Source organism: Parasteatoda tepidariorum, chromosome 10 (genome assembly GCF_043381705.1).
Source record: "Parasteatoda tepidariorum isolate YZ-2023 chromosome 10, CAS_Ptep_4.0, whole genome shotgun sequence".
Lineage (NCBI taxonomy): Eukaryota > Metazoa > Arthropoda > Arachnida > Araneae > Theridiidae > Parasteatoda > Parasteatoda tepidariorum.
The window spans coordinates 756,868-775,018 of NC_092213.1; the positions used below are offsets into that span (position 1 = coordinate 756,868).

At 30.0% G+C, this 18,151-nt stretch overlaps 1 protein-coding gene across 1 annotated transcript in view; it reads right to left on the reverse strand.

Annotated features, from left to right (window-relative positions):
• The window catches only part of LOC107447800 (endochitinase), a 106,072-nt gene that overhangs the window by 3,189 nt on the left and 84,732 nt on the right, over positions 1-18,151 (reverse strand). Inside the window, exons 3-10 of the mRNA XM_071186833.1 lie at positions 11,280-11,474; positions 11,003-11,093; positions 8,484-8,652; positions 7,455-7,579; positions 5,767-5,899; positions 3,276-3,461; positions 2,549-2,674; positions 148-1,575 (exon numbers count right to left, since the gene is read on the reverse strand). Coding sequence (XP_071042934.1) covers positions 148-1,575; positions 2,549-2,674; positions 3,276-3,461; positions 5,767-5,899; positions 7,455-7,579; positions 8,484-8,652; positions 11,003-11,093; positions 11,280-11,474 — 2,453 coding nt within the window. The remainder of the gene's footprint in view (positions 1-147; positions 1,576-2,548; positions 2,675-3,275; positions 3,462-5,766; positions 5,900-7,454; positions 7,580-8,483; positions 8,653-11,002; positions 11,094-11,279; positions 11,475-18,151) is intronic.

Below are 18,151 nucleotides of genomic sequence, written 5' to 3' on the forward strand. Positions count from 1 at the left end.
TACTACTTAGGCATTGCAGGAGTACAAATAAAGATTATTTTCAGCTGAAATTTGGATTTATTACCAAACACTTGTAGCTTATTTTGTAAGAAATGTTTCAAAACAAATCTTGGTAAAAAAAAAAAAGAGAAAAGACTCAACTCTCACCAGATCTTTAGGGGATGGTGGACCTCTGAATCTTACAGTTGGAGTTGTTCTGATGGCAGGTGGTCGAGTAACTATTTTTGCTCTTCTGGACGGCCTCTCGGAACTGGTTAATATTTCTTTGGTCGTTGTGTCATCTAAAACATTTGGTCTTACTAATCGGCGAACTCCAACAGTTTGTGCTAGTACGTATTTATTCCTACGGTTTTCTGCGTTTGTCGATATCAGCATAGTACCGGGTGGATTTCTTCTGCTACTACCTTCTGCCATCGGTCGAACTTTGACGACCACTCTTCTTGTGGCAGGAGTTGGTTTCGGCTTAACCGTTGTCACATCGTCGTAATCTTCAAGAATTTCTTCTATTTCAACAGTCGGTACGGATCTGTGCCTGCTCGGTGTCTGATAGACAAAAGGGAAATCGAATCCTTGTTTAGCTGCATCAGCTGGAGAAGTAGCCGTGTGTTCTTCTGTTAATTCATCATCATCTGCGTCATTTTCTTCCCCAGTGTTATGGAACTGTGGTCCTCTCGGTCTAACAGTACTAATATGAGGTTGGAATGATTCGTCGTTTTTTCCTTCTGATCTGTCTGGTTTTGCGTACTGGTTGAACAAATCAGCTTTTGTCGATGGCTGTTCTGCTTGTGGTTTACGTCTGCTTGGTGACCTGTATTGTGGCAATGTTGGATTGATAGTTGATGTTGCTTCAATGGATTCTCCTCGATGGAGTTTATCCTGTATTTGATTTCCACTCAATTGCTGTAAAAGTTGTAACAGTTCCATCAAATTCTGACTGTTTCCACCATCAACAGGAAGTTTGAATGAATCTAAATCATTTGGTATCTCTTTTGGAGGTTGAGTTGTTCTTGTACGCTTCGGCTTACGCGTGGTAGTGGTCGTAGTAGTTGGTTTTCTAGTACGTGGGCGAGGTCGTGGTTTAGGAGTAGTTGTAGTCGTTGCTGCTGCTTTTTTAACCTTGCAAACCACATTGGCTGCGTAATCACAAGAATCTCTATTCTTGTTAAAGAAAAGTCCCGATGGACATGTAAAAGAGTGCGCAACCAATCCTAAATTGGATGGTCCACTGTCCAAACACCAAAAATACTTCTTACAATCCGTTGGATTGTTAAAGAAGCCTTCGTCCTCACATTCAAATGGTGCTCCAGGATCAGGAGTTGTAAATGGAGGTGGCGTTGTTGATTTTGTAGGCTTAGCGGTGGTTTTACTTTCTTGTCGTTTGCTGGTTCTTGCAGCAGTTTGCCGTTTAGGAGCGGAAGTTGTTGTTTGCGCTAGTAACGCTGGCCCTTCTTCGAGGGCCGTTTTAAGCGTTGTTATAAGAGGGCTTTGCTCACCATAACACTTGCCTCTAAAATCATCATTATCAAGAGTCCATACCATTCCACCTCCTAAGCCCTCTTGCATTATAAATCTTACCTGCAATAGAGAAATATTTAATGGTAGAGGCATTCTAACTTTTTCACAGCATTAAAAACACAAAATTTAAAATTAGTCATATAAAATCAATTTCCGTTTTGATCATTGCTGATAATCAACATGGATTACCTAACTTTCATTATTTTAGACAAGTATATGGTATCGATTTTGGTCTGGATTATTGTAGTGACTACAATAACTAAGAGTCTGTGATTAATTTCATAGCGACTGTAACTCAACCTGTTTCAGAAGCCGTAACAATTTTGGAGAGCCTAAAATATAATAATTAACACAAGAAATAAGCGTTTTTACAGATGTTGTTCACTCTATACTTTTGTGTGTGGCTGAATGTTAGAACCTCCACTAAACTAAAATAAAAAAATTGGAAACATTTCAGAACAAATACTTAATAATTATTTTAAACATCTTCTAGCTCATTTCAAGCAAAGCTCTATTTTAAAAAAAAAATTAACTCCAATTCTTGAAGAAATACCCATCATTTAAAAGCCCTTCATACACTTCATTTAATTTCTTTCATTTTATTGGGCACCCGACGTAACAAAGGAAGATCTGTGCTAAACAAAATAAATAGATGGGTGGGTGAAAGAGGAGTTTCGAGAAAAAAAATAGATTTGTGCCGGCTGGAAGACAGGCAAATTACTAACTTACCCACAAACACATTTACTAAATATTTACTCACTTTTTGATTAAATCATTAATCGTTGGTTAAAAAGATAAGATCAGACTTCCTCATTTTCACCATAAATGACGATTTCTGAACTTTTTTAAAATGATAATGTTACTGTAAAAATTTTTTAAAGCACCTTTTTATTTATTTATTATTATTTCGAAGGGAGGGAGATAATTTGCTTTTTTATGGCTGTGCTATTGAGGAGGGGTTTAAAGTTTGCGTTGTTCGAAGCTCGATTGTTCTATGGAAGAAGAAATTAGCAAAAGAGGAATGAAATGAAACCTTTTCAATAATTATATCCTCATCATCGAATCCGACCCACTGGTTGTCCTTGTAGGCAAATGGGCCCATGATGTTAGGGTATGGAGCTTCTAGTTCCCAATCCTCTTCTTGAATCTTCTGACAGATCTAGAAATAGAGAATGCATTTATTAAGATAAATCGTTTATTTAACGACAATGTTTTTTAATTTGCAACCTTTTTTGCAATTAGACGGCAAAATTTTTATTTAGTTTATCTTTGGCATCCGAACGAATTTATTTATGTATTCAAAAATTAAATCCAAAGAAATTTATTATTTAGAAAGCGTTTAGTTCGTAGACTATTATTTAAATATTTCATTTCGCATTTTAATATGAATATAAAAAACGATCTCCATTCATACGAAACACTTTCACTGCGGATTGGCAAACCTAAAACTCTTCACCCGTTTAAAATATATAAAATGAAGTAAAGGAAATAATGTTATAAAGTAAAATGGAAATTAATTTTTAAAAAGTTTTTCTTTTTGCAGTTTATCATTTTATTTATTAATAAAATAGTTGAAATGTCAAAAATATTATTTTCTATTTATCCAAGTTTTTACATTTTTGAAACCGAAGACTTTATCATTATTTGAATCTCAAACAACTGGCGCAGATGACTTATTGAAAGCTATTTCAACCGTCTTACAATAAACAGTGAATTTTCAAAAATATCGATACAAAGAGAAATGTATAGCAGCGAAGTACTTCGTAATATGCGAGGTATCCCTTTTCTCTCGTAGCATCCCCTTTTTCTCCCGCACCTTCAGCAGCAGCTCCAATATCCGTTTCATCCGGATCAGCCAATTGAAAGGAGCGACCATAGGTCGGAATACCCAGAACTAATTTCTTTGGATCAGCACCTTTTTTGATGTAGTACTTCACACTCCATTCCTATGGATAAAAACCTTAAAGTGAGTCTTTTGTAGGAAAAACAATTGTCTTAGATTATCTATATCTTACAGGGTCAGCGTTACCCAGTAGGAGGCAGCTGAGCACTTTTTGATTTGGAACACAAAATAAAACATTAACTTATGTTCCTCTCTGTTATCAATGTTCAAAAGTGTTTAAATAAAAAAAATTATTTACCGGAAACATTAAGCAGCTTACACTGTAAATCACTAAAGTTCCTTTCGTTAAATTATATAGAGAAATAAAGCTTGGTTGGGGAAAGAGAGATGGCTATTAGTAGAGCTAATTTTTAATTGCCAATGACTGAATTTTAATCATACAAATATTGATTTTTATATGTATTTCTTTTACTATGTAATAATACACCAAACTAAAAGTCGTTAAATAATGATAACAGCTTGGAAGAGTAACACAAGAGAAAAGGAAACTAAAAGTCAATTGACTTGAACAGGTTCAATTTAAAAAAAAAAAAATTATAAGAAAAATGTTTAAAAAAAAGTGTAAATTGGTGTAAAGTGTATCATATAAAAACCAAACATTAGAACAATAAATTTGAAACAATTATGCTTGTAACAGAGAGAGAGAACATCCTTACATTTTTTATTTTATTTAAACGACTTAAAACTCCTCATGCACCACAAAGTATAGCATGAGGCTTACAGTTGTAAGTAGAAAACAAAAAATTTACAAATTTACATTAAAAACAAAATTCCGCAAGGCCGCAAGACTTTCAATACTTTTGACCAGTTCTGATGAGACAGGTGGCCAACAAATAGAAAGACGTCTCAAATCAGTCTTTAAATTCATTCGGGCACTCGCATGAATTTAACATCCTTACATTGTCAAAGCTTTTTTTCCCCAGCAATGACAATTTTTTAAATGGTTACCTTATCTAAAACTAGACTCTCCAGGGAACCCATTTTCTGCCAACTCCACAGAAATAATTAAATACAATAATTATGGTAGCAGAGAGAAGAAAATTCTGGGTCAACATTAAAATGCTTGATTCCAAAGTAGTTTTAAAACTCCATATTAGATACGTTATGCTGTATATTACGTATAACACAATTTTTACTAATAGATAAAATTACTTTCGATTAAAAGTTAGTTTAATTGTAGTAAAATAAGAAAACATAGCAATTTAGCCTTATCTGTATCTGTCGCATTAAAAGACTAATTTCTATGTATCTGTACTAAAAACATATAATAAATTAATTTGAATGCTTAAAAATATTATTAGGAATTTTATTTCCGAAATTAAAATTTAAAGTCATTGGACATCAAATATGCAAATTTTTTGAAAATGGCACATAAAAAACTATTAACGTGACTGAATTTTTGTGACTCTCGGACTATAGCTTAAGTTATTAAAAAACTTGACAGTAGCCTAATTTATCTTCATATTTTTTTTTTTAACAGCACCTCAAACTAATGCCCGAAATTGCTTCAACAAAAAAACATTGCTCCTACTTTCGTTTGAATCAGCACAGTGCTTTTTTTTAAATTACCGAAGATCTGGAAGTTACATGGAGACAAATTCAAATTTCGAAAAATAGTAGCCTTTTCCTTGAATCTCGATGTTCCCTTATTGCTTTGATTACACGTTTATTGTTATAATGTATCAAGGAGACGTCCGAAGTGAATACGTCTTTGAGCTCAAAAAAATTCCTGGAGCGCAAAGTTGACCGCCTTTCCTATAATCCTGACTTTCAATCCTTCTGTGAGGTCAAAATTCTATATGGTTTAGAATGAATGATAAGTTCAACTAAGAATGGATGTGAGCTGAAAATTCAATATGGTTTAGAATGGATGGCCACAATTAGTTCAGAGGCGTTTAACGCTCGAGGAACCGCTTAAACGACTTCTATTATTCTAGACCACTTACTTCTGAAATACTAGAAACGTCTCTAAATATACATTGAGTTTTAATTCGAGCTCGTATATTTGGAGACAATGTACGTATATAGCAGTTATTAGAAATCTCCTAGTTATAGCACTATACAGAAAACTAAATGTTTTTATCTAGGATGCACTCACTTCGATTTTTGCAACTAATTTCTCAAAGTAGGTAGTAATGAAAGAATTTGTTAAAAGTGATTAAAGTAAGTTGTTTTCTAACACTTAGAGTGCTCAATTGACTCATATGTATGCCCAGGGGTAATCCCATTTATTGAAGCAATAATGATAAAATGAACATACACCAAAAAAGGCGATATTTAACGATAGTTAATTAAAATACTTTCATAAGCACATATTAATACAAAAGAACATCATATCAATACTTAACGATATTTAGAAAGTTATCTGGATTCCACTCTTCCAAATTTCCCGGCATGACACGTAAGGGTGCATGGTGGTTTATCGTTGCCTCATGAGATGTGTGGTAATCATAAGTAAGCATATTGAAGAAATCCAAATTTCTATCAAAGAAATACAATAAACTTTCTTAAAGACCTTTTTTTAAATGTTAAATCGCACGCAATATGTTTGTTATACGATTTCAAGAAGACTGTATGGGAATAAAATTTCACTTAAAAAGAAATTTGCAAAGGATTTTTATAAATGTTTTGGAGCATTAAAAGAGTAAACTTATCAAATGATAAATTATTATTTTTTGCACTGATTTATATCTATTTAAAGATGAATACTATTTGTTTACTAAAATCTTCAAAATAATCTAAAGAACACTACTGATTTTGTACTATTTCATAATAAGCGTTTTTAGGTTTAAAATGCTTAATAGCTTTTGAACGCTGATATAGAAAGCGTTTTTCTTTTAAAAGTATTTTCTGAACGAACGGAAAAATAAATAATAGCAAAGTATTTATTTTGCTCTACATATTTTTATCATTTAATATTAAAATGAAATTTATCTGAATAGAAACATTTATTTTTATGACTTGTACAGAAAATACTTAATATAACAATTATAAAAATAAATATGTGAATTGCACTGGATATAGTGTTTAGTGTTATAAAAAATGTGCACACATATTTCATAGTTAAATAACGCTTTTCTTTCATTCAAATGAAATTCTTGGCGCACCTCAACCTTATACCAATGTTTATTTTTAAGAAATTAGCGACAGCCTTTTTTGAAACAGAAAAAAAATAAACATTGAATTCATGAAATAAATAATTACATAAAATTAATCTTAACATCATTAAAAAAAAGTCAACATCAGTTTGATTGCCTGATGAAACTAAGAAATGTTTCGATAATAATTGCCGTCCGTTGGCTTTTTTGTTTCCTCTGATAATTTAACAGGTTTTAATGTTTTCAATCCCGGCTTCCTGGTTAGTGATTGATTAGATTTTCGTTTATTTGCAACCCTTCATATGTTTATTTTATTGGCTTCATTTTTGACACGTATTATGGACAAATTTAGCTCTTTGCAAACCGTCTTCGTTAATTTTCTGATAGCTAAAGTCTCCAGCATTTTCTAATCAACCTATCACTTTTTAAGTTTTTTGCAATGAGTCCAAATAATTTTAAGCTATTTCAAAAATATATAAATTTTTTTTCAATTGGCTTATTGTATGCATTTAGCTCATACGAGTATTTTAGGCCAATTAAAAAATATGTCATTCATTGCTCAATCAATTAAATTCACTATATTTCTCTATTCAAACACGAGGTTCATTACAAATTTAGGCTGATAGAGTAAATTTTTGTGTATTTTTCAATTAGCCTGAAGGCGCTATTTATATTAAACCTAAAAATTATACTAAATACAAACAGTCTGGTGCATTTTAAAATAAGACGGTGTTTGTAAAGAAGCAAAATATATAAATGTATGTTTGAGTTAGAGATTATACAATATTTCGTTTCTTGCGTTGCTAAATCTGAATTAAAAATATTTATTTAGGATTACGTTTATATAATAAAACGGATTAGAGTGATGAGCTTGTTGAAACTTAAGAATAAGAAATGATATCAACAAAAGATAGAAGAATTAACTTTTCATGGCTTACTTGGATAGGGAGGGTATGTCGTATCCTTTATCAATGTATTGCTGTCCAGCAGGCACGGCCATTGTTAAAAGTAGTTTAGATTTTCCCCGTGGAACATCTTCATCATCAAAGGCCTCTCGCAGTTCCTGAAATTTAAAAATTGTTGCGGCTACAACTTGATGTATGCAGTTAAATGGCTGACTAAAATTTACTGCTCGGACATACATAATACAAAATTTTAATGCACACGAATAATAAACGTGAATGCGTTACTATGTGTAACACAGTTTTATAGTAACCTCCTTTACCTTAATGCAGAATTGTAAAGGTATGGTGAATAAGGTTCCCTTTTTATGCTGTAATTAGAAAGTTTAAAAATTTTCCTTGCACTATTTTTGAAACTCTGTGTGTTAAAACAGAACCCTGTCAGAAAGCTTTGGTTGTTGAGGAGATATTGTTATGTAAGAAGGTTCATATTATAAACCTTATTTCTTTTCCAATAAACCTTGGTGACCAAGGGAACAACTGCTTTCAAATTGTGATAGGTGAGAAGAAAAAAAATCTTAAGAATAGAAGTAAAGAAATGAAAGTTTGGAGAGATGTAAGCCTGAAAGCAGAATTTATAGAGTGAATCTACAGTACAGCTTTGTGAATCTAAATTTAGTAGTTATCTCAGCACAGTCGGAGAGTTATTATAAAAATACACCTTAATGTTACATACATGTAGCAAAATGTGCAAACATAAGCTCCATATGCGTAAAAACTTTATGTTGTTTCAATTTTAGTTGAATTTTTCATAATGATGCTAAAGAAATTGCTTAAATCCTGAACAGTTAAGTCTGTACTTAAGTAACGGGAAAAAATTCTTTGTTCTATTAATTATATATTTATACTATTGCGCTAATAATTTATATCTTACTTAAGATTATACCTCAGTCAGCGTAAGAAAAATCTTGTAATGACATTAGATTATACTCTTCCTTTCATTGTATATTAATATTTTAAGAGCTTTTTATTATTTTATAAATGATTGCTACTCAAATCTCTTACCTGAACTAATTTTGCATACCCTTCCTTATCAGTGTCTTGCCCACCGTCACGTGACCCTGGATATTCCCAATCCAGATCCAGTCCATCGAATCCATGCTTTCTTAAGAAGGTGACAGCACTTCGGATGAAGCGTAAGCGACTAGAACTCGATTCAACAAGCTGAGAAAATCTGCAAAGGTTTATGATTTAAGAAACAAATTATATAGAAACAAAATTAGCTCAAATACAGGACAAAATAATGTAAACACTTCTATACTATGTAAATAACACGTTTTTCGAATTTTCTCCGAAAATATTTAGAAAATCATTTTATAAATTTAGAAATGTTTAGGTTATGTTATTTTTCATATATATTAACGATATTTAAAACTTTGAAGGTTTGAGGGTCCGTCAATAAATTAAAAACGGAAAAATAGTGTTTTTGAACACCCTTTGATAAAAAATATAGCAATAAATGCGTAACTTATCATAGTTATTTTGATCATTATATACAACAATTGTACGAAATTTCGTAAACCTAGCTTAGATATTTATAAAGATTTTTTTATAAAAACACAAATATTTTTGTCTTGCGTTTTTTTTTATTTGCTAGAACTTTAAAACTATTCAATAAAATTAAAAAAAATTTGGAGCAATTTAAAATTGAATGCAAAATTATTGTTTTAAAATTTGTAAGAAAAAATAATACAATACAATTCACTACAAAATTAGGAAAAAGGAAAACAAATTTTTTTCCATGTAAGCGGAGTATCAAAGAACTTCTTTAGATACTTATCTATTGCATAGTTTTCAATATTCTCTTCAAATTTTAAAGCAAAATATTTGTAATTAATTTTAAATTGCACTGAAAATTTTGTTTTATTTTATTGAATAGTTTTAAAGTTACAGCAAAAAAAACGTAAGAAAAAAAAGTTATTTTAATATAAAAATATCCATAAATATTTAAGCTGAGATTGTGAAATTTTGTGCAGTTATTGCATATAACAACCAAAATAGCTGTCACAAGTTAAAAATCTATTGATACATTTTTTAGCAGAGGGTGTTCAAAAACATGATTTTCCGTTTGTAATTTATTGTCGGTCCCTCAAACCTTTAAAAGTTTTAAACTTCATTGATATGTATGAGAAACCACATGATCTAAACATGTCTGAGGATAAAAAATGATTATTTTAGTTTTTCTTGAGAAAGATGAAAAAATTTATTAGTATAGAAGTGTTTCCATTATTTTGTCCACTCCATGTATACACCATTGCAACATTTGAGCCAAGCAAAAAAAAAAAAGTTAGCCAGAAACGCTAAGCTTTTTTCCCACAATAGCTATCGCTCTATGTGTATACACACACACATATATATACACTCCCTTTTTTCAGTTTTCACGTAACTATCCTTTGTAACATTTATGATGATTTGGATTTGGCTATCAATCGTCTTCTCTCAGTAGAAGGACATAAAAATACGAACCATATTAACGCGAAATCGGCGGGCCTGTCATATTTATTTCATGTCAACCTGATTTGATCTTATCCAATACATCATGGAAACAATTTATATACGTACTATTAATACATTTGTGTCTGTAAACAATACTGTTATGTACCAAACAAATTAAAATAAGCTTACAAAATTTTAATTATTTTATTTCACTATTTTATTCATTAACCCATCTGTGACTTCTAACAAAGGTGGAAACTAGAAATAGCATTCCTCAAAATGAATAATTTGCACTTTATTCACATGCTTTTTATCTGTGTCGTGTCCAGTTTCCTTTCATGATGAGTAATAATCAGTTTGAAAATTTCATGTTAAACATGTAAAATACAATATTAATTGATTGCTGACTCACGAGACCAAACAAACGTTTCATGTAAAGCAATATTTCTCGTTAAGCGATTTCGCGTTAATGAGGTTCGACTAATGTGTGTAGGTGTATGCATATCGAATTGCCCGCTTACAGTGCCACCTAGTGACAACATTTTCAACCATAATCAGAATTCTCCTCTCGTAAACGGTACTAGATATAAGATGGAAAAAAAATTATTCAACTAAATTGCACACATTAACGTTAAGAATGAAATAGATACACGTTTAGTTGCTAATTTCAGTGACGTTACTAAACGTAATATGAAAAGAAAAAAAAAAACTTCGGTTCACTGTTATAAAATAGTCTGACAATATTTGTGAGGGTATTGTAAATATAACTTTAAAAAATCTATTTGGATATAGTAAAACTCGTCTAACACCACCTCTTAGGGTTGAAGTTCAGAGTGCTCTTTCTGAATTCGTGAATGGTACATAAAAGTCCGCAACCAAATCACTTAATCATACACTAAACATTACCTAGACATTAAAATTATTGGAGGGAATGGGACCATGCATATTCGATAAAATTAAAGTTATTTATTAGATCAATATTAACTTACCTTTGCATTTCATTGAATTTCAGTTATTAGAATATCAATCCAAAACAGACTTGTCTAAATTGTTTATTAAATTCTTAAACAGTAGTAAAAGATTCTTACCTTTTTGATCCTTCATTCCAACCTCCTATAGCTATCATCGTTTTCAGTTTTGGATTGTATGTTTTTAAATTTACAAATTTCTCATAATTTCCTAAAACATGAAAAATTTCATTTTTAAGTAAAAACATTTATAAAAACGATAACATATCTCTCAACTATTTCACTATCTGCTATTATGCAAAATAGCACTCGCAATAAATGATTTTCATAATAATTTACATCTTATTAAAAACATATTTTTACAATGATTCAATTTTTACTTCATTTGAAATCTTACCTAATTGTATGTCATTATATGAATCGAAAGGTTTGAATTCATAGTTTTTATTCATCCCAGCAAATGCGTAGATCAGGTGAGTGCAGAGGAAGGGATTAATATTTTCAGGAGTAAATTTTGCAACACCAGGTCTATAAATAGACCAGTTGGCGTAATAGCACACTAATTTGTAATCATTGTTCTTTTTGGCAGCATCTGAAAAAAAAAAATGTTTAAAGAATATTCACTTTTCATATGAAAGATGCCAATTATGGAATGCTTTTTTTTCTTAACAGTTATAAAAAATCTAAAAACTTTTGATTCTCAAAATTGCCCTTAAAAACCGGTGCAGTTTTTATACTGGTTATCACACCACCGACTAGACACATTTACTCTCTGAGGAGCACAACCTCCAGTGCATGGTGAAGGGTATTTAAGGTGTGTTATGGAGCAACTGTTCATAATTTCTTCTGCTATAAGACCCTAAATAATCGAAAGTTTTATTTGTTTATTTTTATGAAGCAACCCCAATTTTATAAATGAAGTTCGTTAACAGCTGTCATTATTTTGAAAATATTTAATGTGAAGAATGAAATATCATTTTATCATAATAGTCTTAAAATTAGGTTTTATGTTAGACAGTTAAATTAATAGATCGAAATTTGTTCTTGGTGTAAGCATAAGCTGTAAATGAATAAAATAAGCTGAATTATAGTTATTGTTAAAAAAAAACTGGTTATCAGAGAACACACTATTGTATTCAATTAAAGTTTACGTTTAACTAAATGCAAAATTTCAAATTTATAATGTATAAACTATTCAATTCGAGTCAACATTGTACGAAGATTAAAATCTCACATTTAGAGAGCAAAATATTAAATTAAAGCGAAAAAATGAGCCGAACGTAAAGCATCAAATTTATGGTTAAAAATATTGACTTAACGTAACGTTTAAACTGTGTCTAACGTAAAGAACCAGAGTTCTGATGTGAAGTTTTCAGTTAAAAGTTACGTTGTACCAACTGTAAAATCTCAAATTTATAAGGAAAATGTCTTAACTTATAGTCACACTATTTTTTAAAAAATGTATATCTATTCTCAAAAGAAATTTTTCTTAGTTTAAAGGGTTAATTTTTGTTTCTGATCTTCCGAATTCTACAATATTGTTGTATTTTCCCCCACAATAAAACAATGGATAAAAGAAAGTTAAGATTGATATTCAAGCCGGAAATTCCGAGCTGAATTCCGCTTGTTAAACCCTTGATTGCGCGTGTTTCGAATTATAGACCGCCTTTTTGAAGCTATCTTAAGTTTTGATAGTTATTTGTGTCACAATTTCGAACAATGCTCAGCTCGCTTCACAGATTTCGAACACAGGACTCGGTAATTTTTTGAACGACTTATGGTGAATTAGTTGGAAGAATTATTATTCACGAACGAAAGTAATAGCTGGGATAAATCATTTTTGAAACGTTGCTTTTTGAAATCAAAATCTGCAGCTTCTGCTATCCTCTCATAGCAAACTCATTTATACTTTACATAAAGAACTTAAGGCATTTAGCTTGGAATGTGACCAAAACTTATTAAACCTTACTTGCTATTTGTATTTATGGATGTCGTAAACTGATTGAAAAATCTGGCTCTTTGTGAATGCGACGACAGCTTGCGATGCACCAGGCTATGTTGAAAAATACGCTAGTATAATTAAATTAATCATAATCAGCTCAATCGCCTTTGCGCTAATTATAAAATATGTGTAGGATTACACAATTAACTTGATGTATTATTAGGTCTTATTAAAATTTACATACAAAGCAACAGAATTTAAAGCCAACAAACATTAAAATCAACTGCTTATTATTATGCAAATTAGAAATGTATGAAAAATGACTCAAGAAACCGGAATTTACTTAGGACTATTGTAAGGAGCCTTCTCCTTGAACAATGCTTTGAATTAAGAACTGGAGACACTTTCATTTTTAACTTTTCTTTGTATAGATTTTTTTTTATATAACCTTTACATCTCTAGGTTTATCGCAAAACCTTCACTACTATGACCTCATTGTAAGCGATTTAAAATAAATCATGCTAAATGAGCACTGGAAGATAAATCCCCTATACAGCCTAATGGTAGTAGTGTGCAGAGGTATGTGAATACCCCGAGTAAATCATTCGATTTGATGCTCCTGAAATGAGGGCAAATCACTTGAGGGAGCAATAAAAACCTGTTACATTTGAAAAATAAAAACATTGTAAATCTCTCTTTATATATATATATATANAAATAGGGATGCGAAGGTTTCCTCCGAAAGCAACTATCCTGTCGACTTATAATAACAGGGCTACATCCCTGTTATCATTGTTGTATTCAGCTTTAATAATGCAGTCATAAGCAATAATAAGTTTTAAAAAGGTTTATTTAAAGGTAGGCTGGTGATTATAACAGTTCCCATCCCCACTCCACAAGGGAGGGGGTGTGGACGAATCTCCAGATGGTTCCGACAGATGTTTATTAGAACACGTTATTCAGCAAGAGATATGCCAAAACCATCGGTCTCGCATTAAATACTAATAGAGAAGGGTGTAATTAGGTTCCAGTCGTACATACCTTGTAACTCTACGCATCATGGAAAATCATTTAATGCTTCCTAATATGGAAGTGAAATAGGGACACGATTCTAAAAATAACTCCTCCTTTGAAATATAAATCTAATTATAATTCAATGGTATGTTTTCAGCCTCTAAGTCCCAAAATAGAATTTCTACACCTATTCTTTACCAAAGACATTTTATGAAAACGAAAGAGTTTTAATGGTTTTATTAATACAAAAGTATTTATACCCCTAAAAAAATTTTGGTAAGCCAAAAAAAAATTTAGAATACTTTAAATTTATAAAATTTAGGTTGGTACGACTGTTCCTTTTCCAAACAACAAATAATATTTTTACAATTGTATGCAAAAAAAAAAATAATAAAATAAAAAAAATTCTTTACAATGACAAAAATATAAAAACATGATAATGCAATTTATCTGTTTAGTCAACTAACAGAAAGAAAAATTAAACATATTTATATAACTAATCTACTACAATTTTCCAAAAAGTTTTTTCACACAAAAATATACAAAATTTTTGTGCAAATGAACTGGAGAACGTGTGTCACTTATTCAGAATTTAAGATTCTGTGTGGTTAAAAGGGGTTATTTACTTGATGAAAATCTGTATTCCCCATTAAAATGGAGGAAAACAGAATTTTAATGAAGCAGAGGGAAATTGAGAGATCCAGATTGGACAGATACAAAAATAGTTTATTATATTCTTCTCACGTTGCTGAGAAAAAAAAATGTTCAACTAACATCACCCTCACATCGAAATGATGTGTGTGTGTTCAAAATGAATATAAAACTAAGGAAAATTATAGACATGTGGGAAAAAAAGGGGGGGGGGAATGATAATAGAAAAAAAAATGATGAAATTTTTTTTTAAAAACTGGAAAATAAAAGATATAATCTTTTCATCAGCCCACACGATTATATCCGCAAAAAAGAGTGCTTTCTGATATTGTATCAATATAGCCAAAGCAAAATATATTAATACAATAGTGTGAGGAGCACTCAAAAAAAAATTTTATAAAAATTACAACATATAAAATAGAACACAATAAGTAAAAATAACAGGTAAAAACAAAAAATAAAATAAAAGAAAAAGAAAAAAAAGTATAAAACAAAATCTCTAAAGCGAGTAGCGAAATCAGATTTACTTACATGAATGGGAAATTTTTCAAGAAAGATTTAAAAAGATTTTCGTAACAAGATTGCCAGATTACAAAATATGAAAACAAAAGCTCAAATTGAGTGTAACTAGAGGAATTTAAAGTGCCGTTCTTACTGCATTGCTGAAGTGATTTGTTATGCTGTGCATTGATTTGTTAGTCACCAAGGATGAGCCCGAAATGGATGTGCACAAGGTAATATTATACTGGATAATTTAAAAAGTTGACCATAAGTAATTTTAGAAAATAAATAAATATTTATTTAAGAAAAAATATAAAATCGAAGAGAGAAACATAAATTGCCTGTTTTGCAAATAATTTTAGCCACGGATTCGCCCGAAATGGATTTGCGCATGGAAAAGTTATGTAAATTATCAAAGGAAAGAAAGTTTAGTAGATAATTTTAACACGGATTTGCCCGAAATGGATTTGCACACGGAAAAATTAATAACGAAATATTTAGTAAATAATTTTACCCACGGATTTGTCCGAAATGGATTTGCACATGGAAAAATTACATAAATTAACAAAGAAATTATTTAGTAAATAATTTTGGCAATGAATTTTGGCCTGAAATGGATTTGCACATGGGAAAATCATAAAAATTAAAAAAAAAAATGTTTAGAAAATATATCCACCAAAATATACGATTAATTCAATGATTTTATATAAAATTTTATTACATTAGTTGGGTATCCATTGTTTTTTATCAGATTTTGAAAGAGTTTATCGATTTGTTTTTTGGATAAATAAATATTACTACATATTCTTTTAATTCTGTTCATTTCATTAAAAGTGGTATTTAAATAGATGCTCCTAGAAACATTAGAATTCCAAGTAACTAGTTTATTAATATTAAAATTAAAATCATTTCTTTTATCGTATAAATCAACAAAGCAGATATTTTCAACTTTCATAATACCCAAATCCAAAAAATTGAAATTAATATTATCATCATGATTACGAAGTAAGATTAATTCCTCAGGGTATATATCACTCAATAAAATAGTAAAATCTTGAAAATTAAAGATAATTAAGTCATCAATATATCTAAAAACAAATTTAATACTAAGAGTATAATTTTTTTCATAATAATGCAAAAATAAGTTAGCTAAGAATGATGAATAATTAGATCCTTGTGGTATTCCATCAATTTGAAGAAAAATATCTTTTCTGTAGTAAAGATAATTATTAAGCCGTGGGAATCACTCGAGCAAGCTCATTAACCAATAGTAACTTCTAAGATTTCCCTTTATTCTCTAAATAGAGACATTTTCGGATTATTTGCAAGATTTTCCCTACCAGAAAGACTGATCCTGAATGGAGTTAACATCACTTTTCGCTGGTATTCCATAAGAACATGATCTAAATAAAATACATATGATTTCATTAAAATCCTGTGTCTGTTTCCCTGCTCGGTCCGACTGCATCATTTTACAAGCCGAGCAGGATTATAAGAACTGATGAAACGGGCGCAGGATAATATTAAATGCTAAAATGCTTCTTCAAAACAGAAAGAAGAAAAAATTAACTGAAAGAACACACTTCTACTATGCTGAAAGATTTGAGCCTATTAACGAACGGATCGTAAGTGGACTTCTCAGCGAACTGTCGTGTTTACTCTTGGAATGGAGCGACTATGGAGAAAACATTAAGAAAGAAAAAAAAAGAAAGATGTTTCGTTTGTCTCACCTTTTCGAGAATTCCATGCCTCTAAAGACCTGTTCCATATTTTTGATTTCATGCCTATTTCAAAGAGACAGCGATTCTACATTTCCAGAAGTTCATCTTGGTGGCACTTAATGTTGGCCAAAGCGAGCTGTGTTCAGTGTGTGAACTTTAGTGGATCGTGCTTAGTGGTGAAATCATGTGAACAAAAATGGATGAGTGCTATGAAAATCTTCTTTGGGGGGATTAATATTTTACACATTTTATATTAATTATACTTATTTGACAAATCGTGCTCTGATATTTTTAATGATATTCTCCAGGTGAAATTTTTAAACATTAATGCTTTCTAATCATTCACGCTCATATCTCGAATTTTGAACTAATTAATTTATGGCTATTGATATTTATATTTTGATAATATTTCTATTTATTGATATTATTATTCAATAGTTTATCATATTATTTGTTTAAATTAAATAATATTAAAATTTAGTGTTACCATCATATATTTTTTTTTCACTTTTGATTCAGTATGATTATAATTTTAATTATTTAAGGAGTCACTCTTTTTATTGCATTATATATCACAGTGTATATTATATTAATTGTAGAAGTGAAATTTAAATTTTTATTTTATTATGGAGTTTAAAAAAGCAATATATGTGCTATTCATATATTTAAATTTATTTTTCCTTCTAAATGTTATATTTAATTATTGAAATTTGGTTATTTGAATGCCATTTAAATTTTTCTCTCCTCGTAATGCAACTGCAATAATTATTGAAATTAAATTTTAATATATGAATGCAATTACGGTGTGGCAAAAATTAAATCAAGAAATGTTAAAACTAATAGAAATAGTTTGGAAAAGTTAATAAAATAATAAAATACTTGTTGTTAGAATTTAAAATGAAGTACAACCAGACATTAATGCTTTAGTCCAACGTTGATAATTAGTTCATAGCTCTGTTCTAGCTCAGTAATTTCCATAAACAAGTCGTTTCTTTATTTCTGAACTTTAATTCCAGCATACAGATAGGAAAATGATCAAACACAAATAGAAAAATTTAGTAACCAAATGCACTTCAAAAACACGTTTAAAATAGAAATGAAAATATTTGAATTCCCTTACAATTGTGACAAATTAAATTACCAATTGAGATCTCTGCACAAAAATGTCCGAATTAAAATTTTTGAAAAAAAAATTATGTCCAAAAAAAAAAAAAAAAAAAAAAAAAAAAAAAAAAAAAAAAAAAAAAAAAAAAAAAAAAAAAACTATTGAAAATGAAAATTTTAAATTTGCTGATAATGCTACGACAGATTTTTGATTGTGTTAAAATTTTTACCATGTGCACAAATGTGTATTTTTTATAATTCATTTTACTTTTATATATTGTTTAAATTACAAATTTGCTTTTTTTTCTTCATTTTAATTGTACTTCTACCATAGGG